General features: G+C 64.7%; 6 protein-coding genes across 6 annotated transcripts; 2 read left to right on the forward strand and 4 right to left on the reverse strand.

Annotated features, from left to right (window-relative positions):
* Window positions 1–42: 42 nt before the first annotated feature.
* AMSG_02144 (uncharacterized protein) lies at window positions 43–1,462 on the forward strand (the record flags this gene model as incomplete). Its single annotated transcript, XM_013905714.1, has 2 exons — window positions 43–80; window positions 227–1,462. The coding sequence occupies 2 exons, from the start codon at window positions 43–45 to the stop codon at window positions 717–719; spliced, it is 531 nt and encodes a 176-aa protein (XP_013761168.1). The 3' UTR covers window positions 720–1,462.
* AMSG_02145 (uncharacterized protein) lies at window positions 736–2,609 on the reverse strand (the record flags this gene model as incomplete). The annotated part of the gene is made up of 2 exons (XM_013905715.1): window positions 736–875; window positions 1,013–2,609. 2 exons carry the CDS (start codon window positions 2,607–2,609, stop codon window positions 736–738), a joined length of 1,737 nt encoding a protein of 578 aa, XP_013761169.1.
* Window positions 2,610–2,725: 116 nt separating this feature from the next.
* Window positions 2,726–14,909, forward strand: AMSG_02146 (vacuolar sorting protein; the record flags this gene model as incomplete). The annotated part of the gene is made up of 4 exons (XM_013905716.1): window positions 2,726–3,379; window positions 3,490–5,247; window positions 5,295–13,044; window positions 13,114–14,909. The coding sequence occupies 4 exons, from the start codon at window positions 2,726–2,728 to the stop codon at window positions 14,907–14,909; spliced, it is 11,958 nt and encodes a 3,985-aa protein (XP_013761170.1).
* On the reverse strand, window positions 14,810–15,489 carry AMSG_11689 (uncharacterized protein; the record flags this gene model as incomplete). The annotated part of the gene is made up of 1 exon (XM_013905774.1): window positions 14,810–15,489. One exon carries the CDS (start codon window positions 15,487–15,489, stop codon window positions 14,914–14,916), a length of 576 nt encoding a protein of 191 aa, XP_013761228.1. The 3' UTR covers window positions 14,810–14,913.
* A 1,356-nt stretch (window positions 15,490–16,845) lies between these two features.
* AMSG_02147 (coatomer subunit beta) lies at window positions 16,846–20,053 on the reverse strand. The gene is made up of 2 exons (XM_013905717.1): window positions 19,743–20,053; window positions 16,846–19,459 (listed from the first exon to the last, which is right to left on the reverse strand). The coding sequence occupies exons 1-2, from the start codon at window positions 20,036–20,038 to the stop codon at window positions 17,467–17,469; spliced, it is 2,289 nt and encodes a 762-aa protein (XP_013761171.1). The 5' UTR covers window positions 20,039–20,053; the 3' UTR covers window positions 16,846–17,466.
* A 161-nt stretch (window positions 20,054–20,214) lies between these two features.
* On the reverse strand, window positions 20,215–25,192 carry AMSG_02148 (uncharacterized protein; the record flags this gene model as incomplete). The annotated part of the gene is made up of 1 exon (XM_013905718.1): window positions 20,215–25,192. The coding sequence occupies one exon, from the start codon at window positions 25,190–25,192 to the stop codon at window positions 20,264–20,266; it is 4,929 nt and encodes a 1,642-aa protein (XP_013761172.1). The 3' UTR covers window positions 20,215–20,263.
* Between the last annotated feature and the right edge of the window lie 576 nt (window positions 25,193–25,768).

The raw sequence follows: 25,768 nt of genomic DNA on the forward strand, positions 1-25,768 counted from the left end.
GGGAGAGACACTTGACGCCGTCGTTCAGAGGTGTAGTTGGCGATGGACGAGTTTGATCAGCTGCTGTTTCTGGAGGAAGAGTATGTAGATTGAGAGGGTGATGAACAAGGTCGGGAATGAGAATGGGTGTGTGGGGGGGGGGAAGGGGTTTGCTTGTGGTGGATCGCTTCGGATCTGATCCCGAGTGCGGCAAGCCAACTCACGGCTTTGGATGGGACATGGACAGGCTTATTGCCCAGGGTCATGCGCAGGGGCTTGTACAGGGCGAGGAAGAGGGCCATGCTGAGGCACGGAGGCTGGGCTTTTTCCATGGCCGGGAGTTGGCCATGGAGGTGGGCTACTACCGCGCGTATCTAGCGACGGTGGCGGCGACCGAGGCGGCGACCGAGGCGGCGGTCGAGGCGGCAGCCGAAGCGGCTGTAGCCGAAATGGAAGAGCGGCTGGCAGCAGGCGTCCCGTTTGATCCGGCAGAGATGGAGCCGCTCCGCGCTGTGATGCGGCGGTATGCGGCGGGGGCCGGCATCGAGCTGCGGTATGGGCCACCTGATCTGGGCGCCGAGGAGGTGCGAATCGCCAAATGGCTGCGGAGCCGCCGCAGCGGTGTCGACCGCGCGCGGGTGGCGCTGGCGCTAGACGGCGGTGACGACAGTGAGGCTGAATGCGTCGGCGATGCCGAAGGCGGGAGTGGCCGCGACGGCGAGGACGATCTCGATTGGTAGTTTCAATGGCGGCGGGTCAGGATGGTGGCGGGAGGAGCTGGGCCGCGTCAGCGCACTGCTGGACCCAGGCCGGCGTGACGTAGGTCGGCCCGGTGCCGGGGGATCGCGACTCTGGAAGCGGCAGCGCTTCTTTGGCGACGACAACAACGTGGACGCCTGGGCCAGGCTCGCGCCGGAGCCGCCCGCCGTAGGCCACGATGTGGCGGGAGAGCTGCTTGCGGGTGACCGGCTGTAGCGAGCCGTCGTCGACGAGAAAGACGAGGTTGGCGAAAAACGCGGCAGTGGGGCAAGACCGGCAGCGATGGCGGACGACGAAGCACGGCGAAGAGGGGCCAACGACGATGACGCCGACGACGCGGCACATGCGTCACCGGCATCGGCAATGCCGTCATCATTGTCGTCGGTGTCAGCGTTGTAGTCGGCGATCTCCTCCGTCGAGCCCGACGCCGACGTTGTAGCTGGGGCCGCAGCCGGGGCTGCCGGGGCTGAGGCGGTTGAGGGAAGTGGCGCAGGCGCGTGGGCCGCGTAGCTGTCGTGGAGCCAGTCGGGACCGACGACCGGCTTGCCTGCGGCGCGAGCGGCCTTGACCTTGGCGGCGTGATCAAAGCCAGGTGCGGCGATGAGCAAATTGCAAGCTGCCGACCAGGCTGCGGAGTATGTGGCCCCCATGGCGGCGGCGAGGCTGCGGAGGGTGGCGCGCTCGGGATTGGCGATGCCAGAAATGGTAAAGGTGATGTGGGCAAGTGTGGTTGGCGGCGGCGGCGTGCGCTTGCGCTTGCGTGATGGAGGGTTCGGCGGGGCCGCAGCCGAGGGAGCCGGCGAGGAAGCAGCAGGCGATCGGTCGTTGACAATGACTGACTCGCGCGGGGTGGCGACTGCTGATGGGGCGCGGCGGTTTGTGTTGGTGGCGGCCGCCGAGTTGGGGATGAACTCAAAGGTGGAGGCGGCAGCAACGGCACGGCGGGCCTTGGCGCGGGCAATCTTGGCAGCCTTGGCGGCGGCGGCCTTGATGGCGGCCGTATCGGCCTGCCACTCGTCAAACGATGACGAGCTGGGCGGCGGCTTGAGTGACGACATGCGCTTGTGGAGCGGAATGAGGCCTTCGAGCGGTGAGGCCTTCAGTGAGGGGTCGCCGGCAAATGGAGCGCGGTGGATCGAGGCTGCGGCAGCGGGAGTGTCGAACGAGAGCTGGGACTTGCCGAGAGGGCGAAGCATGTCCTTGAGCGCGGCGTCGACGTCAGCCTTGGGCAGCGACGGCGGCTGGGGTGGGGCGTCGAGGAGCGAGCCGAGGCGGAGGAGACCGCCGGCTGCGCCGCGGGCACGGGCCCTGTCCGACGGCGGTGGAGTACGGACGCAGATGTCGATGCGGGCAAGGCCCATGCGGCGCGGGCGGAGGGCGGTGATGCGGACCACCAGGTGTGAGATGGGCGTGTCCAGCAGGCCGGCGGCAAGTGCACCGGAGCCAAAGGACCAGACTTTGGTGGCGAGCACGCCTGGTGCCGGCGGCGGCGGCAACGGCAGCGGCGGAGGGCTGGGTAGGCTCGAGTGCGGCGGATCGGGCGGGAGGAGCTGCTTGATAGGCAGGACGGGGCGGGCGGCGACCGTCCACAGGCTGGCCCGATCGATGCCATCCGCAGCGAGCACAGCACTCGCCGGTGCATCTCCGTCATGAACAACCATGATCTCCACAAAGGGCGTGTTATAGTTGCGGACGATGACGTCTGTGAGAAGAGCCGGGCGGGCGAGAGCGAGGACAAGCAGGCCCGGGCCATGACCAGCCCCGAGGTCGGCGGGAGGTAGCCAGGGCGTGTGCGGGAGGCCCGAGGCAGGCCATGGACCGGCATCTGGAGGCGAGACAAAGGCGACTGTGTATGGGGCGGATGCAGACATGTGGGTAGTGGGATGGGGGAGGGGGGGATGAGTACCAGGGCATTGGTGTGGGTGAGGGTGGCGCGGGCGGGCGGGGCGTGACCATTGTGGTTGATTCTGCATTTGTGTCATTGTCCATGCATGCCAACGTGTATGCCACCGGCTCATTCGCATCGTTCGTTCGTCATCGTTGGTTCGTCATCGTTGGCTCGTTCGTCATCGTTGGCTCGTTCATCATCGTCGGCTCGTTCATCATCGTCGGCTCGTTCGTCATCGTTGGCTCGTTCATCATCGTCGGCTCGTTCATCATCGTCGGCTCGTTCATCATCGTCGGCTCGTTCATCCTCGTCGGCTTGTTCGTCATCGTTGGCTCGTTCATCATCGTCGGCTCGTTCATCATCGTCGGCTCGTTCGTCATCGTTGGCTCGTTCGTCATCGTTGGCTCGTTCATCATCGTTGGCTCGTTCATCATCGTCGGCTCGTTCGTCATCGTTGGCTCGTTCGTCATCGTTGGCTCGTTCGTCATCGTCGGCTCGTTCGTCATCGTTGGCTCGTTCGTCATCGTTGGCTCGTTCATCATCGTCGGCTCGTTCGTCATCGTTGGCTCGTTCGTCATCGTTGGCTCGTTCATCATCGTCGGCTCGTTCGTCATCGTTGGCTCGTTCGTCATCGTTGGCTCGTTCATCATCGTCGGCTCGTTCGTCATCGTTGGCTCGTTCATCATCGTCGGCTCGTTCGTCATCATCGGCTCGTTCATCATTATCGTCTCATTCGTCATCATCGGCTCATTCGTCATCGTTGTTCTTCCACGTGACCACACACACCATTGTTTCATTCATTCCATTTGCCACCACCCCTCCCTCCCTCCCTCCCTCCCCCCCCCCCTTTGGACATGTTCGAGGGCCTCGTCTCGTCGCTCCTGACACAGTACCTCGGGGCGTATGTGGAGGGTATCGACGCGAACCAGCTGGACATCTCGGTATGGGGTGGCGACGTAGTGCTGGAAAACCTCAATGTCAAGCCCGAGGCTCTGGACGGGCTCGGCCTTCCGCTGGCGCTTACCGGTGGCGTGGTGGGCAAGCTTGTCATCAAGGCAGACTGGAAGCATCTCAAGTCCAAGCCGGTCACCGCAGAGCTGCATAATGTGTTTGTCCTGGCTGGCCCCGCCGGTGCCGTGCCCTACGACCAGGAGGCCGAGGAGGCCAAGGCTCAGGCCGACAAGCAATCGGCGCTGGCCGCGCTGGAGATGGCCAAGGAGTCCAAGGCCAAGGCGCGGGCAGAGATGGCCAAGGAGGCCAAGAAGCGGGCCAAAAAAGCCAAGAAGAAGGCCAAGAAGAAGGACAAGGCCGCGGGCAAGGATCCCGCCCCGCCCGGCCTTGACGACGACGACGAGCCCGTCGAGGACTCTTTCGCCGCCCGTCTCGCCGCCAAGATCATCGACAATCTGCAGGTGGTGGTCAAGGGCATCCACATCCGCTACCAGGACAAAATCGCAAACTTTGCCGAGAACGCCCCAGTCCTCATCGCCGTCACCGGTGTCGAGCATGCCGCCGCTTCAGCTGCGCTCGCTGCCAACCCGGCGTGCGCTACCCACTACGGCTTTGGTATCACCCTTCAGGGACTCACCCTCTGCTCGACCGACGACTCATGGCGGCCGACGTTTCTCACCGAGTCCAAGCCGCTCGTACACAAGCTCGCCGAGCTCTCGAATCTCGCTGTGTATTGGGACCCAAACGTGGCGCCGATCGTCGACGCCTCACCAGCCGGCCTTGCCGCTGCCCTCACCCCGGGCATCCCGACTGACACCGCTCCGCCCTCGCTCCATCACTACGTTCTTGACCCGATCCACCTCAACGCCAAGGTGGTGATGAACAAGCGCGACAAGCCTGACATGCTCAATCCCAAGTTCACCATCCAGGTTGCTCTCGACGCCATCGGCGTCGAGCTCGAGCAGAGTCAGTACGTCCAGGTCATGGACGTGCTCGGCAAGTTCACCATGTTCTCGCGCTCGTACCCATTCCGCAAGTTCCGCCCGGCCCGGCGGCCCGCCGACGACCCGGCCGCCTGGTGGCGCTACGCTGCCAACGCCGTCCTGGTCGACATCAAGCGCCGCAACGCAGAGTGGTCGCCCGCACACTTTGCACAGCGCAAGCGCGACAAAGACGACTACATCCGGGTCTACACCCAGAAGAAGCTCTCCAAGAAGGGTAAGCTTCCTCCAGTTCTCGAAAAGGAGCTCGAGATCCTCGAGCTCCGCCTCGATTTTGACTCGATCCGCTTCTTCCGCATGCTCACTGAGCTCCGCCTCAAGCAGGCCGAGTTTGCCAAAAAGGCCAAAAAGGCCAAGAAGAAGAAGGAAAAGGGCGAGAGCGGCGGCGGCGGCATGTTCTCGTGGTTCAAGGGCAAGGGCAAGGACAAGGAGAAGGAAAAGGAGCTCGCCGCACTCCATCCCGACGTTGTCGAGGCTACAGCCTCCGAGGCAGACGACCCGATTGATCTCGAGCCAGATGCCACTGCAAACGTCTGGTCCGCCTTCTCGCCCGACGAGCAGTCGGCCATCTACGACTTGCTCGAGCCCGAGTTTGACGACGCCGGGCCCGTCGGCCCGCCGCCACCCGACTACGTCAAGATCCGCATCAACTTTACCTCGACGCCGCACGTGTTGTGGTCAAGGCCGACGCCAGCTCGCCGATCGTTGACTTTGAGCTCGACGGCCTCGCCCTCGAGCTCTGTCAGCGGCCGGACTCGATGTGGACATCGACTTCACTCGCCTCGCTCCACGCCCGCGACTATATTACTCCCGACTCGGCCTTCCCCTATCTCATCCAGCCCAAGACCGCGGCCCGCGACTCGCTCTTCCAGGGCGTCGACATCCGCATCCCGGACGGACTTGTGCCGAACAAGCTCGTCGCCTGTGAGTTTGAGCTTGCGCCGCTCGACTCGCCGGCTGACATCCGCGTTGGCCTCCGCGCCGCGCCGCTCTCTATCGTCTCACCCTCGCCGATCCTCCTGCAGCGCCTCCTCGCATTTGCTGCCGCCGCACAGTCCGAGACCGGCCTCGAGACCGTGGCCACCGCATACCAGGCCCAGGTCGACGCACTCGTCGTCACCACAGCAGGCGCGTCGCTCGACTATGCCCTTGAGCAGCACTCGATCATGGATGTCTCGGTCGACGTCGCCGCCCCGCACATTCTCTACCCGAGGAGCCATGCGCTCGCCGATCAGGACGACAACTTGGTCCTCTGCGTCGACCTTGGCTCTGTCACGGTCTTGTCGGATCTGGAGCACGCCGGCTCGGCCGCCCGCGAGCACCTCTACGACCGCTACAACGTCAAGCTCTCGGACGTCCAGGTCCTCGTCGCCGATCGATCGGCACCATGGGCCCTTGCCGAGCTCGCACCGCCGCCGCCGTCAGCACCGCTTCAGCCGTACCACTTGCTCTCGCCGCTCGAGCTCGAGCTCGCCATCCAGCTTGCCATCCTCCCGAATGACCCCACGTTGGTCAAGACCAAGGTGATCGGCTCGACCTCGCGCGTTGCTCTCCACGTCTCGACTCAAAAGTCGCTCGCTCTCCTTACCCTCCTCGACTCGGTTGCCCAGCTCACTGATGCGCTGGGCAGCAGCGATGGTGACGGCTCCGCTGCTGCTGCTGGGCCATCAGACCCCGCCCCGGTTGCCTCGAACGGCGACAAGGTTGCCCGTCGTGCCCTCGCCGCTGATTTTGTCTCGCTCGTCGAGGCTGCTGCTGTCGAACGTGCCCGCATGGAAGCGGTCACCTCGCTGGAGACTCTTGTCGAGCGTGTTGAGCTCGACCTAGCCTTCTCGGTTGGCGCTGTCACCGTCTCGGTGTCAGACGACCTTGCTCCGCTGCCGCGGTACTTGCAGACGCCGCCGCCGAACCCAGCCGCGCCTCGGCCTGCCTCGGCCTGCGGCTCGGTATCTGGTGATGATGAGGTGCATCACAGTCCTGCACCTACGCTCGCCTACGACGACACGCCTGTCATCTCGGCCGCGTCGCCGCCTGTCGCACCAGCCGTCAGCGAAGCACCGGTCATCATCGTCGTCTCGCTCGAAGGCATATCCGCCACTGTTGTCCAGCGAACGTTTGATGGCGTGACCTCGCTCACACTCTCCTCGTTCCACGTCGACGATGAGTGGGTCAAGTCAGCGAGCTACATGGCGTGCTCGCCGCCTATCCTGCCGACCGGCCTGGGCGCGCTCGTCGCCGCTCGCCCCGTCTCGGCCAGCACGGGCGAGACGCTCCCCCTGCTTGCGCTCACACACACCGCAGTCGCCAAGAACTCGCCGGAGCTCCTCACCAAGCATGACGCCACCGAGGCCCGCATCGACCTCGCACTCGGCCATGTGGAAGTCAACGTCAACCCGCAGACCATCCACGCGCTCGCTGTCTTTGCCTCTAAGGCCTTTCCGCCACCTGCAGACGATGACGCTGACGAGGTTGAGCCTGGCACACCGCGGCCGCGTGCCAGCTCGCGCCGCGGCTCGTCGGTTCTCCGTGCTTCGGTCTCGGCGTCGCGGGCCTCGGTCTCGCGCCGCGCCACCTCGATTCTGGCCGCCACGCCTGCAGCGTCGGTTGAGGCTCGCGAGGCCCAGCGCAAGTACACCATGCGTGTGGTCCAGGCCCAAACCCAGGCCGCCCTTCAGCTGGCCGCTGACGCTGGCGATGCAGCGCCCGACATCGACATCACCCAAGTTCTGCAACAGTTCAAGCCGCTTGTCGCCAACGTATCTCTGGCCGGCGTCTCGATCTCGCTCAACGAGCCGGGTCTCCCGCTCACACAGGTTGTTCTCGGCTCGACCTCGCTCGCCTTTGTGCAGTACACCACGACACTCTCGGCTGAGATCGAGGTTGGCCAGCTCACCGTGCTTGATCTGGTGACGCCCAACACCCGCTACAAGCGCATTGTCGGTCGCGCGAAGAGCCACACCCATCACCACCGCCGCCACCATCGCCATCGCAAGACAGCAGCCGTCGTGAGCCCAGCTCGTGGTGACACGATCGGCTCGGGCTCCGACTCGTCGTCGGCCTCGAGCTCTGACTCGTCAAGCTCGGGCTCTTCCTACACCTCGTACACCTCATCAGACTCTTCCGACTCGACAAGCTCGTCGGGGTCGGCAAAGGCTCAGAAGCTCGAGGTGGCACAGGCCAGCAAGGCGGCGGCCAAGCCGCGGGCAATGATCAAGGTCACGTTTGCCACGTACGACAAGTACGAGCCACTCATCGAGTACCCAGGCCACGACATGTCGGTCTCGTGTAAGATTGCCGCCATCGAGGCCGTTTTTGTCAACCTATTCGTCACCCGCCTCCTCGACTACAATTCCAACTATGTGCCGTTCATGCTCCAGCCGTTTGCAGGCGGCGACGAAACTCCGGACGAGGTGTTGGCCCTCGAGGCGAGCGCCCCGTCGGTGGCAGCCCCGACGACCTCGGCTAGCCTTGCTATCGGCCCGGCGCCACCGGCCGGTGCGGTGCTCCCAGCGCCGCCACCAGCGGAAGAGGCCCAGCCCAAGATCAAGGTCTCGGTCGACATGGCCCAGCCGCGGCTGGTCCTCCCGCGGGGCGCGTTCCACGACGACGCGCTCCATGTCTATCTCGGTAGGCTCTCGGTCTCCAACTCGTTCTCGACCTTTTCCGGCGTCCCGATGGACAACATGGTGGTGCACTTGTCGGAGACCCATGTGACCGCGCTCGCGTCAGACGCCGGCCCGGCATCGACGCTCGTCGCCGACTTTGGCGTCTCTCTCGACATTGCCCGGTCGCTGCTTCCGGCTGACACGCGCGTGCCGGAACTGCGGATTTCCGGCGAGGTAGCGCCCATTGTGGCACGGGTGGCACAGCGCGACTATGGCTATCTCATGCGGTGTGTGCTCGAAAACCTCGACCAGGTCTCGCCGCCGTCAGCCCAGCTCAATCCCCGCACCCTCGAGTGGATCTGGATCCCACCGGGCATCGAGACGGTGGTCCACACCGCGCCGCCCCCGGCTGTCCAGACGCCCGACGAGCTTGCCGCTGCCGAAGCCGCTGTGGCCGCTGCTGCTTACATCACCCTCGACGCTTCGGTGGCCATCCCGCGGATCGAGCTCGACCTCGTGGCCGCCGACGGTTCGGGCATTCTCGCGCTCACCGTTTGCGATGCTGGCGTGGTGGCGTACACCTCGTCCGACGGCTCCACAAACGCCAAGGCCACCGTCCAGTGCATCGAGGCTGTCGACGAGCGGCCCGAAGCCGCAGCGGCGCCGTACCGTGCACTCCTCGGCCGCAAGCCGGGTCTTGACAACACGCCCGAGATCAAGCTCGACTTTGCCGCCACTGCCGGTGGCAAGCAAGTCGTTGACTTGGGCGTCTCGGGCCCGCGAGTCACAGTCATCTTTCCGCTCATCGCAGAGCTACTCCTCTTTTCGGCGCTGCCAAAGGACGAGCTCCCGGTCCTCCGCGACACTGTGACCGAGGCTAGCGACGACGCCGAGGCAGCTGCTGACACGGCTGCAAGCGAGCTGGCCGACTCGACACTCACAGTGCTCAATGTTGGGAACGCGAGCAAGGCGCGGGTGGACCACGGCATGCAGACCGACGCGGCGCAGGCTAAGACAAGAATCGATGCGCGGATTACAGACCTCTCGCTGGTGCTAATCGAGAACCCGAACGTGGTCGACTCGCGGGCGTTTGTGGTCCAGACCTCGGTTATGGCACCTGTTGCGCTCGGTGTGACTCTCCTTGGGCGGCCGTTCCTCTCGGCCCCGATTCTTGTGGAAAAGCTGCAGGTGACGACGTGTGCGCTCGCCGACGAAGCCGCGACGTCCGCGGTACTCCTGCTCCCGACCACGATCCGGGCTCACTACGACCAGGCTGAGTCGACCCGCCCGCTGCCGAGCCACATCGACGAGCACCACCTCCAGCAGCTCAAGCTGAAGGGCATCGAGTCGTCTGTCGGTCTCCTCCTCTGTGTCGCACACACCAACATCCTTGCCGATCTCGAGACTGTTGACCTGAGGGTCGCCTACCAGGACGTTCTTCTTCTCCTGGCCATTTTCGAGGGTCTCGACGTGGTCAATGCGGCATCGGCGGAAGCAGCATCCATCGCAGCTGGGCCGCAAGTCGAGTGCACTAGCGCCGCTGTGCGGCTTGACCAAATCGACCCGAGTGCGCTGGCCATGAGTTCTGCGCTTGCGCCGTTTGGCGGCGGCGCTCCCGCGTCGGCACTCGACGTTGCCACTGATGACGATGACGACGACCTTGCGGTGTTAGAGGACGCAGCCGTCTCTCCTGCAGACTCTGGTGTTGCTGCTGGTGACACCGATGGTGCCGGTCCGTCATCTGGCCCTCAGCCCATCGTCTCCAGCAACGACGAGTCGCTCGCGGCTGCCGCGCCGCCGCCCGAGCTGGCTGGCGACGACTTTGTGGTGGTCTCCAACGACGAGCTCGCCGGCAGCGAGGAATCGTTGCGGTTCTCATCGGCAACCATTCGGGTGACACTCTTTGACGACCGCGACGTCGGGCGCAACTCGCCGCTGGTGGCGCTGGTCGTCTCTACCCTCGACGCCCATGTGGGAAACTGGTCGGCAGCGCTTCTGGCGCGAGTCCGGCTGGGTTTGGCCGGTCTGGTGTACAACGCCAGCTTGGCCGAGTGGGAGCCGATGATCGAGCCGTGGATGATGACAGTGCGGGCGTGGACCTCCGAGCCCACGCTCACGGTGTCGGACGTCATCTCTGCGGCGGAGCTCCCACCAGCGATGGAAGTTCTTGTCACGTCAGACAACATACTGGTTGTCAACGCCACGCAGACCCTTGTCTCTACGCTCCTTACTACGGGCTCGCTACTTGAGGCTGAGCTGCGAAGCTCTGCGCAGTTTTATGAGCTGCGGCGGACTTTTGCACCGTACAAGGTTACCAACGAGACCGGGTGCGAAGTCTCAGTCCTCCTCTCGCCGCACGATGCGTTGCTTGTCAAGCCGTGGGCAAGCGAGGGCTTTGACTTTCCCGAGGCAGGCAGTGCGACTGACGCAGACGCGCTCTCAGCACAGCTTGTGCCACTCGGCGACGCCAGCGATGCGTTTGGGGCGCGGCTGCCGCGGCTGGGGCGGACGCCTCACTATGTGTGCCTCGTCGTTGCCGGCGGATGGGAGCCGATCACTCGCGTCCCGGTGGACCGTGTCGGGCGGACGGCATACACGCTGACGCCGACCAAGAGCGGGAAGCGTGTTGGAAAGTCGGACGGGAGCGACTCGGTGGCTCGAATTGTGGTCGATGTTGCGCTTGACAAGACCGGGTGTAAGGTCATCATGGTGCGGTCGTGTGTCTGGTTGGTCAACTCGACGCCTGTTCCGCTCTCGCTCCGATGCGAGGGCGCCTCCGATGGAGTACCAACCGCGCTTCCGCGGCTGGAGCCCGGGTGCGGGCGTGGGGTGCCAGTCGACCTCGCTTTCGCCTCGCGGGTCCGGCTTCGCCCTTCAGACGCCGACGTCGAGTGGTCGCGACAGACGCTGTTCTGGTTTGGCGCACATGGCGGAAACGTGAAGCGTCCATCAGAGACAACAGAGAAGAAGCGCACCCTGTATGCAGCGTCGGGCCGCACGCTCCTAGTTTACTGTGCTGCTGCTGATGCGAGCGCGTCTGCTGTAGTGCACGGCGAGCCGTGGCTGACCGTTGACGATGGAAGCGAGGCCGACGAGTTGCATGCCAGCGCCGCAGGCGTGATCGACCTGGGCTCGGCAGCCACAGACTCGGATTCTGATGTCGAGGACCAAGCTGCAGCCGGCGACGGGGACGGCGACGGGGACGGCAAGGCCGAGGACGAGGACGAGGTCGAGGTCGAGGATGAAGATGAGATTGAGGCCGTCACGCCGACGCTTCTCACTTCAGAGCTCCGTGACCACCTGCGTAGTCACGAAGACATGTACTTTGGTGTCCACGAGGTGGAAGAAGGCGTGTCGCGGCCACGGTTCCCGTACCCGCAGCATGTTTACTCGGTGTTTGCGCCTGTGGAGATCGAGAACTTGTGTGCGAGCGGCCTGAGCTACGAACTTGTGGCCCTCGAGTCGATGTCGGTGCACAGAGGCGAGGTGGGCAAGGGCGAGGTGAGGCAGGTTCTCACGGTCCATCCGGAGCTCTCTGTGGTGCTCCGCGTCAAGCTGCCTGGCTTTGGGTGGTCGGCCGAAGCGGTGCTGTTTGCAGGAGCAAAGGGCGAGCGCAAGGTACAGCTGCCGGGATCCAACAAGCGAGTCAAGATCAAGGAAGCCGACAATGTGGAGCTCGTGGACGAGAGCGGGCGGCGGCTGGTGCTCAACATTATGCGGACTGTGGCAGGCGAGGCAGGTGCGGCGCCGCTGCACGTCACCATCTATGCGCCCTTCTGGGTGGTGAACGCGACAGGCCAGCCGCTAGTCGTGGCACAAAAGCATGGATACAAAAAGTACTACGAGGCTGCCGGACTGCCTGGGACCGGACTGGCGCCGGATCCGAGAGCGCCTTTCATGTTCTCATACGTCAGGCTTGGCAAGTCGCTGCTGAAGAACCAGATGGCGGTTGCGGTGGGTGCGTCCAAGTTCTCCAAGGCCTTTGGAGTCTCGAGCGCCGGCTCGGTGTCTGCGGTCAAGATTGAGCGTGGGGCGCGGGACGACGACGACGACGAGAGCGCGGCCAACGACCCGAACGCTATCACGATTGTCAACGATGACGGTGAGGCCGTTGACGTTGTCCGCGACGTGGCGGAGCCGTTTTACGAGTTTGGCGTCCGGGTTGATCTCGGGACAGATCGGTTCCGCGTGGTCAAGATTGTGACGCTCACGCCGCGGTTCATGCTTGTGTCGCGGCTGCCGGACGGGATGGTGGTCGAGGTGCGGCAGGTCGGAAGCGAAGACTGCGGCGAAGTGCCTCTGGCGCTGCAGGCCGGTGCAAGCGCCGCGTGGCACTTTCCGCGCCACGACGCGCCGGACAAGATCCAACTGCGCTTTGCAGATGGAAGCGGTCCGGCGGCGGCCAACGGCGAGGCCGGAGACTGGGGCTGGTCGGGCGGATTTGACATCGACAACCTTGGCCTGGTTAACGTCAAGGTGGTCGAGGCAAGCTCAGGCAAGGTGTACATTTTTGCAGTGGAGATCCGCGTGGAGGGATCTGTGCTTGGAGTAACCATTGCGCCGGACGCGGGCGTGCCGCAGTTTTCGATTCGCAACGAGTCGGGCGAGGCGCTGGCGTTTTTCCAGGCCGATCTACGCGACCACCTCCAGGTGTTGTATCCTGGTGGGCGATGCGGGTACGCGTGGGACGACCTGTCGGCCAAGAAGCGGTTGACGGTCATGTTCCGTGGCGGGTCGAAGGACTCGGGAGGAGCCACGCGCAAGTACAAGCTGACGGCGCTCAAGACGTTCAAAAAAATCGAGCTGCGTGGCGGCATCCATGGCCCGCCGCGGGTCGTCGATGTGGAGCTCACGGCCGAGGGTCCGACCAAAGTGCTGGTATTCAAGGCGCAGCGACGAGGGAGCGAGTCCCGGGGTGGGGAGAGCGGAGACGAGGCCGCAGTGGTCAAGCAGGAGCGTGCGGACCTCGGGCTGCGCGTGGAGCTTCCGGGTGTCGGGCTCTCGCTCATTGATGAGCGAGCGCCGCGAGAGCTTGTGTTTGCCGCGCTGGTGGGGATCCGGGTCGAGGTCGAAGACTCGAGCACGTCGCAGACGTTCAAACTCGACGTGGCCAAGGTGCAGGTGGACAACGCACTGCCGACGGCGCAGTACGGGGTGCTACTTGGGCCCAAGGCGTCCAAGCTAGAGGACCGGTCGCATGTGGCGATCGACTTTTGGAAGTCGAAGACGAACCCGTCGCTTGAGCACTACAAGTTCCTCAACGTGCTCGTGCAGGAGATGGTGCTGTGTGTGGAGGAGAATTTGCTCATCCAGCTGCTGGACTTTGTGTTTTCGCTGCCGCAGGAGCAGGTTGCCGCGCTGACGCGGAGCTCGTCTGCCGTGAGCGGGCTGCCAGTTCTTGTGCTTCCCGGCGAGAGTAGTGGCGAGGGTGAGAGGCCGAGCGAGGCCGACGCGGTTGTTGTCTCGAAGCAAATGTACTTTGAGATGCTCTCGCTCAACTCGATCAAGGTCAACGTGACGTTCCTGACGTCGATCGAGGTAGACGCAGTGGACAAGGACTCGCCGCTGCGCGGGTTCCTCAAGGCGATCGGGGTGGCCGTGGTCAACATCGACAACGCGCCGCTGCGGCTCAACACGCTGGTGCTCGAGCATCCGTTTGCGACGCAAGCGGAGCTGACGGACCGAATTGCGCGGCACTACGTGCTGCAGGGGCTGGAGGAGTCGTACAAGATCCTGGGATCGTTTGACTTTCTGGGCAATCCTGTGGGACTGTTCAACAACCTCTCCGAGGGCCTGCTCGACTTTTTCGTGCTCCCTGCCAAGGGCTTCCGAAAGTCACCCAAGGCGTTTGCCAAGGGTGTGGGCAAAGGCACGTCATCTCTGGTCAAGAACTCTGTGTATGGGGTGTTTAACACAGCCACCAAGATTTCGGGCACTGTAGGCAAGGGCCTCGGCAAGCTCTCGTTTGACGACGACTACAAGCGCGATCGTGCGGCCAAGGCGCGGCAGCGGCCGCGCCACGCCGGCGAGGGCCTGCTGTTCGGCATGCGCGACTTGGGCAAGGGCGTGTTTGACGGTGTGACGGGCCTGTTTCTGCAGCCGATCAAGGGCGCGCGCGAGGGCGGAGCCAAGGGTCTGCTTAAGGGTATCGGCAAGGGCGTAGTGGGTCTCGTGGTCAAGCCTGTGGCTGGCGCGGTGGACCTCGCGACGCAGACAACCGAGGGCATCCGCAACACGACGACATTCTTTGAGAAGGACGAGGAGCGGCTGCGGCCGCCGCGGGTGCTCAACCTCGTGCGGCGGCGGCTAGCGGTGTACGACGAGGCGTCGGCATGGGCGCAGGAGCTCATCTTCTCGGTCAAGAAGCGCAAGTACGCCAACGCCGAGGCGTACCTGTGGCACACGCCCCTCGTCGACTCGAGCGGCAAGGCCAAGGACTGGGTCCTGCTTGTCGGGCTCAACCACGTGTTCAAGGCGCGGTACTCTACGTCGAAGACGATCAACCGCGGCGGGACCAAGGTCGAGTGGTACGCAGCGTGGGACGAGGTGGAGGATGTGGCGTGGGACGGGGCGCGCGAGATTGCGTTCACCATCCGCCCGCGGCTGGCGCAGGGCGTCAAAGCCAAGAAGACCAAAAAGTGCGTGGCGGTAATGGCCGACGGCGACGCCGCAGCCCGCAAGGTCTTTGCCATTGTGGGCAAGGTCCGGCGGGATGCTGGGCTGTAAAGAACTAGCTCATCCACGGCTGTGCCGGAGAGTACATACCGTGCAAGATGACCGCGAGCGCCTCGGAGATGACGTCGCGATCAAGCGAAGCAGCAATGTCGGCGACAGCCTCGTTGATAACGACAACCTCATCACCGAGGGCGGCGGCCCAGGCTGCGGCCTGGACCGGCGCCGCCTCTGGATGCGAGCCGTCCGCGACGGCCAGCTCGAGCGCATCAGCGACGGCGAGATTGGCACGGGCGACGAGGCGGGTGAGCGTCTCGATGCTCTGCTCGCAGCGGTGGAGAGCAGCGGCGGCAGCCCGCTCGAGGCGGGCGGCGGCAAGCGCAGGACTGCGGCCGGCCGAGTCGCCATCAGCGGCGGCATCGGCCTGTGGCTCTGTCGGCTCCTCTGTATCGGCGGCGGCGGTGGCGACGGGCGGCGGCGCCTCGCCTCTGTCGACATACTCGTGGCCCAAGCGGGCGTTTGCCACCAGAGTGGCCTTGTCCACGAGCACCTCTGTGGCAGCGGCCCAGTCTGCGGCAATGCTCCTCAGCTCGCCCTCTGTTGACGACGGTAGGAGCGAGAGCGGCTCATCCATGGTGGCGGGCAAGAGCGGTGCCACCCACCACTTGTCCACTACTCGCCCACCACCCGCTCGCTCGCCCACCCGCCCGCCAGAGCGCACTGCCGCTGCCGCCCGAGCCGCCGCCAAGGCCGACGCCGCCGCAGACGCCGCCGCTCGCCGCCGCTTCATCGAAGACCAGCGCCGCCTTGAGGAGGCAGCTGTCGCCGCCGCTGCGGACGAGGCTGCCCAGCGCCACGCCCGGAAGAGGTTGCGGATGGAGCTGATGCGCCGCAGGCGCGCAGAGGCCGACGCCGCGTTGGCGGCAGACGCGCGGCGCCGTCTTGCCGCCGCTAAGGCCGACGCCGCCGCCGCCGCGCACGATGAGCGCATGGGAATGCTCGCCGCAGAGGACGCCGCCCGCAAGCGCGCCCTCGCCCGTCAGCTCGCCTCCAAACACCGCGCGGCCGAGACCAAGGTCGAGGCCGCGGAGCGCCGCAAGCGCGAAGTTGCCCAGCGCCGCAAGCGTGTCCAGGCCGCCAAGCGTCGCGCCGCCGCCCTCCATCGCGCAAATAAGGAGGCCCGCGCCGCAGAAAAGGCCGCAGACCTCAAACGCATGGAGGCCATCCGCGACCGCACCGTCGAGCGCCGCAAGCTCGAAAAGGCCACCCGCATCGCCGCACGCGCCCGTGCCGAAAACGCCCGCATTGCCGCCGCTCTCGCCCACAAGGCCGACGAGGAGGCTGTTGCCGTCCGCAGGCTCGTCGAGCTTGAAGCCGCCGAGGCCGAGCGCCGCGCCGCATACCAGGAACTCGTCGACCACCGCAACACCCTCCTCGCCCTCCGCAAGTCGTACTCGGACGCCAAGCACGACGCCGCCGCCGTCCGCCGCACAAAGGCCGAACTCGAGGCCGTCGAGGCCGCCCAGCGCGAGTGGCGCGCAAAGGAGCGCCGCATCCAAAAGGTCCAAAACGCCCGCGAGCTCCGCTCGCTCCAGTCGCAACACATAGCCATGGTCGACGCCGAATTCCGTCTCGAGCGCGACTGGATTCGCGACCGCCTCGCCCAGGGCGTCTCTGTCGACGACCTCCTGGCCGAGATCGACGCCCTCGGCCAACGCGCCGGCCACCGCCTCGCCGCCACCCACGACGCACTCCTCGCCCCGCACTCTCCTGATGGTGCAGCACCTCTGCCCGATCGTCCCCTCCCGCCCCCGGCCTTTCTCCACGACCCAGACCCGCAGCAGCTTCCGCGCCCGCCGCCGCCCGCCGCCCGCCACAATCCCACTCCGCGCGCCGCCCGCCTTGCGTCGTCGCTCGACGCGCGCCTCCCGCCCGACAACAAGCATGCCAGTCGCCGCCCCCGCCGCGAGGAGCGCGAGTATTAGCGCACCTGAGTGTGTGTATGTGTGTTACGAGGCCACCACCAGCCACCATGGTCACCCGCGCTGCTTGAGCGTGATCTTGTCGCCGAGCGAGAGAGCAATGCCCTGCGTCTCGGAGCGGATGCGGATAAAGCCGCCGATCTTGCCGTCGGCCTGGCGCTCGATGGAGACCTGGCCAAGCGCGTCTTCGCCAAAGATGGAGCGAGCGTAGAGGTTGGCGGCGAGAAAGTCGCAGTCGCCGGCGAGGGCCGACTCGGGCGTGAGGCAGCGCATGTTGGTCGACTCGGTAACGTGCTTGAGGAAGCGCGGGATCGAGGTAAACGACGACGAGATGGCAACGCGGTTCTCCCACGCGTACTGGGCCCACATGGAGCGGAACTCGGAGAGCGAGACCGTGGCCGGCATGACATACGAGAGGATGTCGAGCGAGATCGACTCGAGCACGACGCAGTGCTTGTCGTTAGCCGACGAGCCGGCAACGTCGTAGGTGCAGACGCCAAAGATGATGCCGGTCTCGGTCGACGAGACCTTGAGGTTGGCCCTCACCGTGCGGAAGTTGTGCGGGCCGATGGTGAGCGCCGTCGGCCGCTCCACCACCTTGAGGTCGCCAAGCGTCGAGAGCTCGAGTGTCAGGTTCTGCAGCGTGTCGGCCGTCTGGTTGACAATGAGCACCTCCATGGCAATGTCGTACTGGTGGACCGAGAGGTAAGCCTCGGCATAGACCGCGTCCGAGAACCCGGTGAGCTGGAAGACCTGGTCGAGCTGCAGCTTCGAGTCCGAGGCTGACTCGGACTTGCCGGTCGCCCGGTAGATGTCGACCGAGAGGTCGTCCTCAAAGATGACGTCGCCGGCGCCCTTGGGCCGGAGCTGCGGGATCTGGATGACGTCGTCGACGTGGACGTCAATGACCTTGCGCTCGGTCGTCGCCTCGGCAGCTGCGCTGCTCGCCTTGGTCTCCAGCAGCGCCGCAAACGTCTTGCCCGACAGCTCGAGGAAGAGCTTGCGGAGAACAGGCGAGGGGTTGGCAATGACCCGAAGGCAGAACGCGACCCGCGCATACGCATCCGGGTCGATCGACCGACCGCCGGGCAGCCCCGCGCCGGTCCGCCCCGACGCGCCCAGCCGGAGAATCGAGTTGAGAATGAGCATGATCTCCGCCGCAATGGCGTTGGCCCGCTTCGCGTCCTTGATGATGTCCAGTGCCTTGAAGACGAGCTTGGTGAGCGTGGTGGCCAGGACGGCACCCAGGAAAAGTCGCCCTTGAACAGCAGGTCGCGTAGCGGGTAAAGCGACGACGTCGCCGCCGTCGCCTCCACGTCACCGTGCCGCGACTCCGAGTACGCCGACTGGGTCGCGTACGTGCCGTCAGCGTTGAGCCGCGGCGCGCTCGACGCCTTGGGCGGCGGTGCAGATGCCGAGCCCTCGGTGGCAGCCGCGCCCTCATCGTCCGCCTCGTCCTCGTCGTCGGTCAGGAACGGAATGTCGCCGAGCGTCGACCGGATCGACTTGAACGCCTCGGACACGTCCTCGCCAGTCTCGGCGTACTCGCCGATGATCCACAACGCGCCGCGCATGACCTCGGACGAGTGAATCGAGCCAAACATCGCCATGAGCTTGTGAAGGACCGGCTTGCGGAGGTGCGGGTTCGTGTGGACCACCTCGCGGACAAAGACCACCACGTCTGACGCCGACGCCGACGCGTCCGACACAAAGTCCATCAGCAGGTCGACAACGTCGGCCGCCACATCCGGAAAGTTGACCGCAATTGAATGGATCGACTGGATGAGGATCCGCCGGTACTGCTCGGCCTTGGCCTCGTCCGACTCGGCCTGCGTCCGCGCCACCTCCTTCTTGAGCACCGCAATGACCTGCGAAATGTTGCGCGGCGCCACGAGGTCCATGCAAATGTCCAGCGTCTTCTTGCGGATGTCCAGGTTCGGCGAAGCCAGCGCCCGGAGAATGTCCATCAGCACATCCTGCAGCACACGCGTGTACTTGGCCTTGAGCGTCGCCAGCCGGTCGAGCACAATGAGCTTCACGTTGTTGTCGGCTTGGTTGACAATGAGGTCCACAAACGTCGTCGCCGCCGCACGCACCGCCGTCGCTGCCGAAGACAGGAGAATAAGCGTGATCGCCGCCTCGAACCGCACAGACGGCGACGTCGAGTCGAGGAGCGTGCCCACAACACGGATGTACCGCGACCGCTCCGACGGCGACGACCGGTACACCTTGCGGATGAGCTCAATGACCCCAAGCTGCATAGAGTCGTTGAACGAGCTCACAGTCTCCAGGTGCTCCGCCAGATACTTGATCGCCCGCGCCTCGTCGCACGAGTACAGCGCCACAAACGCGTTCCGCTGCACACCCTCGTCGTTGTTGGCGGCAAGAACCTCCTCCAGCAGCTCGGCCGCGTCGGGCACCAGATCCGCCGACGTCATGTAAATCGACATCAGCGCCATCACCGCGTTGCGCTTGACGTACGTGTGCCGGTGGGTGAGGCACGTCTTCACCGACGGCACAAGCGTCTCCAGCAGGTCCGCCTCCTTGATCCGGCACAGGAAGCGGAGCGTCGAGCCTCTCACGTACTCGTTGGGGTGGTTGAGGTCCTGCATCCACGCGTTACTATCCCCACCACGCACACAAGCTCTCCTATGAGTCCTACACCCCACCAGCCATTCTCCATCCCACTCCCTTCACCCCACCCCTCTCACGGGTCCCCCTCTCTCCTCCCGCCCCGGAACCCCCTGGCTTGCGGCCGAACCGCCGTTCGGTGGCCGAAAGCAGCAAAAAATGGAGCCACGTCGCCAGAGAGCGACAAGGCAGGGGGGGGGGCTTAGGGCGGAGTAGGCAAGGAGGCGGAGAGGGGGGGGAGGGGGAAGAGTATGTGCTTGCAAGTTGTACGTACCAGACCAGGATAAACTCACGCTTGAGCGAACCGTCGGGCTCGTTCTTGGGAACCATCTCAAAGTAGTACAGAAGCAGCTTCTTGAGGGCCTTGTCGCGGGTGGGGAGGACGAAGCGAATGACCGTCATGAGCAGGTCCATCTTCTCGCCACCGGCAAGCATGCTCTCAATGAGCTCCTTCATTCCCTCGAGCTTGACAAGGTCGTCAGAGTTCTCAAGCTTCTTTCGGATCTCATTCTGTGTCGCAGGCGCTCCCCGTGCCGTGGACAGCAGCAGTGTGCATGGCACTTCAGTCATGGCCACTGCCTTGCAAGTCGAGTCTTGTCCCCGCTGGCTGGTTGACTGGCTGGCTGGCTTGGCCGCCGCCCGCCAGCCGCCGGCCAACCAGCCGCTGGATGCACAAACTGACAAACTCGTCGCATTGAAAGCAAAATACTTTCACCACTGCCTGGCCACCGCCCGCAGGAGCCTATGCCTACGGCAAGTTTCATTTTGTCACAGAAGGAGCATCTCATTGCTTTCTCATGACAGCGTCGGCAACGCAATGCCGCCGGGCGCAGCATCGGCCGACGACGCAGACGCCACATCGTCGTCAAGTGACATCGAGTCGAACAGCCGCGACGAATACGTCCGGATCCGGCTCGCCACCTCGTCGGGTGCGTCGTCGGCAGCAAGCGCACTAAGGAGCTCGGTGAGGTGGCTCTCACCGTTGAGCTCCTGTGTCCGCGCGAGATACGCCACCGAAAACGCCTCCTCCTGCGCAAGGATGAGCTTGGCCACCGAGGCGTACGCCGTCTCTACAAACTCGGGCGGCACGTCAAGGCCATCTGCAAGCGCCTCATCGGCGCCCGACGATGCCGGGCCTGACGTGAGCGAGTCCAGGAACTGCGACATGGCGTCGTGGTTTGAGACCACAAACTCGTTCATCTTGGCCATGAACGGCTCTTTGCTCCCAAACTCCTTGCCGTTGGACAAGTTCTGGATGACCTTGGCCAGCAGAATAAGCACCCGCTGCGCCGACTTGTTCGGTGGGCCCTCGAGAAGGCCGTAGGCGTGCGGCGCCGTGAGCGCAGGAACCAGGAAGCGGAGGAAGAAAAATCCGCCGACCGTCACAGATCGCAGGTCACTCTGCAGTCGCGCAAGAACGCGCCCGGCCTGCGGCGAGCCTGGATTCTGAACCGCAACCTGATCCTCCACAAACCGCGTTACAAGCTCGTAGTCGGATGCAATCGTGTCCAGGTTCTCCGACCATGCCGCAAGCAGCTGGTTGCGCTCAGCCTCGCTCACTCTCGTTGCGCCCAGTGCGTTCAGCAGCCGCGCAGCTTCGTCTTGCGACGTCGCCAGCGAAGCCGCTGCCGCACCGATTGTCTCATGGACTGACGACGCCAGCGACGCAAGCGAAATCGGAAACTTGGCGCTCGTGGCGCTCATCACCACAGCAAACAGCTCGCGGAACGATGGCGGCACGTTCTCCATCGACATCTGGATCCGCACCCATGCCGACTGGCAGAGCGTGAGGAGCTTGAACCGGTTGACGTCCACGTTCGAGTCGAGCAAGTCGACCTCGCCGTCGTCGGGTCCCGCCACCGACACACGCTTGGCATCAACCTCCACGCGCCCGTACTTGGACACTGCCTCCGCCACCACCATACCCAGCGTCGCCGACAGGTAGTCGATCCCGTGGATCTTCGAGAACACTTTGAACGCCTTGGTTGCCAGCGAGTTGGTTCGGAACAGCGTGTTGAGGGAGAGCGCGCAAGCCACCTCGGCTTGGACCTGCGCCGTGAGGAACGCCAGGCTCTGCCCGGCCGCCTCATAGATGTGGACCAGCGATCGCGCGGCTAGATCCGCGTCTGCAGTCCCCACCACATCTGCCAGCGCCAGCGCCAACGCAAAGTCCGGTGGCCACGAGACCATCGCCTTTTCCAGCGCGTCTCGCTTGACCCGGCTCAGCGGCGGCGCGCTCCGCGATCCCAACGTCCCGTACACTACCGCCCGACGCAGCTTGGCCGTCAGCTTGAGCGGCTGCACGCCTGCCTCGGCCTTGGATCGCATGTAGAGCCAGAGCCCGGTGAGAACGCCGGCAACCACTACAACAACAACCAGCACCACGGCAGCCACAATACCTCCCGTGTTTGACGAGCTCGGTGATGGAGTCACAACGCCCGCCACCGGGCACGCCGCCAGCGGCGTCTCACTTTCGCCGCACCCAGCCGACGCCGTTGTGCACACCCCGCTGCTCGCGCACCAGCCACACTCGGCAAGGAGCGAGACTGTGCACTCGGCGCAAGTTCTCGGCATCCCACAATCATAGTACGTGAACGACGACCCACTCGCATAGTTGCGCCCGCCCTTCGCCACCGTCATCGGCCCGCCGCCGGCCTCGCGCCCTGCAGGCATCGTACACTCGAGCGCACTCGACGAGAGCCGCACACACACACCAGTTGCATCTGCAAGCGGATGGCTGATTGCGTAGTCGGTCCCGGCCACAAACGTGCCACCAGCCAGCACCACCCGCGTCCCACCCGCGAGCGAGCCCGATGTCGGCGAGCCCGCCCCGCCGGTCAGCGCCGGGCAGCTGGCGTCCGACGACGCAAACACGGGCAGACCGCCCGAGCACGCGCCTGCGGTGGTGCACTCGGACGACGAGAGGCACCATCCGCAGTCGGCCCCACCGGCAGTGCATGCCGAGCAAACGCTGCCTACGCATGCGTAGTACATCACAGAGAGCGTCGAGTCGGCCACCGTCGCCAGTCCGTCTGTTCCCGCCGCCGCCACCGCCGCCTGCCGCGACGCCGCTCCCTGCGACGCCGCCGGAATCGCGCACCGCACAACATGGCTCCCGTCGGTCGTCGCCGGTACCACAATCGGCGTGCCTGCCGCAGTAAACACGCACTCGAGCACTCCGGAGCTTGCCGCCCCGCCGCTCACCGCGCCTGCTCGCAGTGGGTCCAGCGTCAGCGTCAGCATCGTCCCGCCCGGCGCGCCTACCGACAGCGGACTCACCGACGCCATGCGCGGGCACTGACCGGCGGTAGTCACAAACGGCGAGTAACTCGCACACCCGGACGCCGGCAGACATCTTCCAGCAGAAACACAGAACCCACACGGCGATGCGTTCGGCACGTTTGGCACATACGCAAGGCACTCCGAGCATGATGAGCCTGCCGGTGCACACTCGTACGCCTCGAACTTCTTCTCCGGCGCAGAGAGCCGCTTGGCAGAGCCCGAGCGCCGCACACCCACGGTGAGCGCCATCGGCAGCTCCGCCGGCGGAAAAGTGCACACCAGCGACGGTGGCGAGCCTGAAAGAAAGGTCGTAGGCACCTCCATGCCGGCTTCGGCATCGTCTGCAGACGTGTTGTAGAGGCAGGCCATGCCGGCGTCAAAGCCGGTTCCAGTCAGCGTGACCAGGAGCTCGGCGCTCGAAATCTCTTGTGCACTCGGTGCAATCGAGGTAACGGCCGGGCAGTTGTGAAAGGTATCGCCGACGGCGCAACCGCCCTCGGTCCCCACGTCGCGGCACGTCGAGTCGCTCTCGCACCAAAAGCACGAGTTTGAGCCAAACGCGCAGTCGGCACACGACGACGACGACTCGCCGCAGGTCACGTACCGGTAGCTCGCAAGCGGGTCGCTGCTTCCGATGAATGGCGTAAAAGCTCCGTCAATCGGCAGTGGCGGCAGCGTGCCGAGCACAAGCTCGAGGCTCACGTCGCCGCTGCTGCCGCCCACGGCGCTCGGCGCAACGCAGCTGACCGAGCTGCTCGTTGGGTTCCAGCTCGCACCCACAGCCACCGTCTTGTTGAACACACACGTGTAGCTCGTTCCCGCGATGCTTGGGTCAACAAAGCCCTGTCCGGTCAGTATCACCGAGTTGCCACCATCCGGCGGGCCCTTGGACGGCGCCACACGGCTAAGCGCGGGGCATGTCTCCGACACCACAAACGATGCTGCCTCGCATAGGCTTGCGATCGTCGACGATGGCGAGCAAAACCCACCGTAAGAAGGGCACCATGAGCAGACTCCTCCACCGGTCGCCACACACGCATGGCACGACGAGTTGCTCGATCCGCACGACACATACTCGAGCGAGTAGCTCTCGGGCGCATAGCTCGCGCCCAGGTGTTCCAGCGACATGTTGGCCGTCCCGGCCGGACCCGTCGGAATTAAAGCCCGAAGCTCGGTCTCGGAGACAAAGGTCGTGCTCGCCGTGCCGTAGCCCGTATCAAACCGAGCCGAGACCGCAGGCAAAACGTCGACAAAGCCTACACCAGTGATTGTGAGCTCGCCGCTGGCCGCGGTGTCGGCGACAACCGCGGTTGGGGCAATCGCCGTCACCGCCGGGCACACCGTCGGCGGCACACATACGCTGTCACGCTTCTCGGTGCAGGTCATCGTTGTCGCGCACCACGCGCAGTAGCCGTCAACCGCGCAGCTTGCGCACGAGGTATAAGAGCCGCAGTCATGGTGCTGGATTCTGGAGAGTACCGCAGGGTCACTGGCGGTCACCACAAACACCTCGTTGGTGTTGGGAACGAGAGCGTAGTCGCGCGTGCTGGACACCTTGTTCGACGTGAGCTCGAGCGTGTCGTACACACTCAGGTCTTCCGGATCAAACCGAACAAGTGCGTTCGGTGACGAGGTGACAACAAAGAGAGCGTCGCCGTCGGCATCGTACCACATCGCACGGATGGTGCCCTTCGCGATGCCGAGGCCGACCACGGTTGGCGGGATGGACGTCTCGTCGAGGGCAAGAATAAAGTCCTGGTCGGTCGCGGCGAACATCTTCCGGCGGACCTCTGAGTATGCCAGCGCCACGTAGTCGCAGCAACCGACCGTGTGGAAGGCGCCGTTGCGGGGGTTTGCTCGCTCAAGGATGGCGATGCGCGCCTGCTTCCACCCAATCCACACATGGGTGTCGGTGGCAGTGGCCACAAGTGTCTTCTCCTCGCATCCGCTCGGACTAAGCTGCGGAAGATCAAAGGCCTCGTTCCGGATGCCATCGTGGATGAGAAGTGGTGCAGAGGTACTGGCCTCACATAGGTACGTCACATCGTAGTCGGCGTCATGGAACATGACGTGGAGGCTTGTACCGTACGACTGGACGACAGTGCCTTCGGCCGGCGATGCAGTCCACGTACCCGAGGCCGGCGGAAAGGGGATGGTCACCGTGCTCCTGGGGCTTGCCCGCACGCCGACGATGAGATCGCCGTCGCTCCGCCGCGCCACGCCGACCGAAGACGAGTCCCAGGCGCGAAAGGCGACGACGCCGCTCGCTGACAGCCCGCCGTCCGCCTCGGCCTGCTCGTCAAAGGGCCACGTCGCCCGCGGCACCGACCACAGCACCTTGTTGCCGCAAAAGAAGAAACGATCCGTCGGCTGATCGTACATCATCGCCCGCACCACTCGATAGTCTCCGTGACTCTGCTCCTTGTTGGCCAGCTCAGCCATGCCAGAAAAGGCCGCAGCAGAGACAGCCAGCCAGCCTCCAACGATGGCCACACTCGCCAGGGCGACCACGAGCCCATGCGCGGCACTTTCCCTGTCCGGTGTACCATACCGAGTACGCAAGCACTAGAAAGATAGGTATGGAGATGTGGGCCAGAGAGAGTTCCTTTGCCATAGTGGCTGGTGATGTTCCTCGCGAACGAGCGTGGCGCACCTGGCAAGGCTTGCAAAGGTTGCAAAGGACTTCGGTATAAAAGAGCAAACTATGTTCTCAAAAAGCATTGTATCCTCTGCCGGGATTTTGCCCACCACCAGCGATTGTGGAACCTGTCGTCGGCAAAGGCGCCCTCTGCTTCGCCAGAACAGCCCGGGACGCAAGCCGGAGAGCCAAGACTCGGTCAAAGCCGCACCACTGCCGCCACCTCCTCCTCCACCGAGTACACCTCTCGCCTACAAGCTGGGATGGGCCGCGCCGAATGTCCGGTCTGCTTTGGCACCTATCCCTCCGCCCTCATCCACGCCCACGTTCTGGTCTGCCTCCGCGCTCCCCCGCCTACGCTCCCGACCATGGCCTGTCCG

This window comes from Thecamonas trahens (genome assembly GCF_000142905.1).
Source record: "Thecamonas trahens ATCC 50062 unplaced genomic scaffold supercont1.8, whole genome shotgun sequence".
Classification (NCBI taxonomy): domain Eukaryota; order Apusomonadida; family Apusomonadidae; genus Thecamonas; species Thecamonas trahens.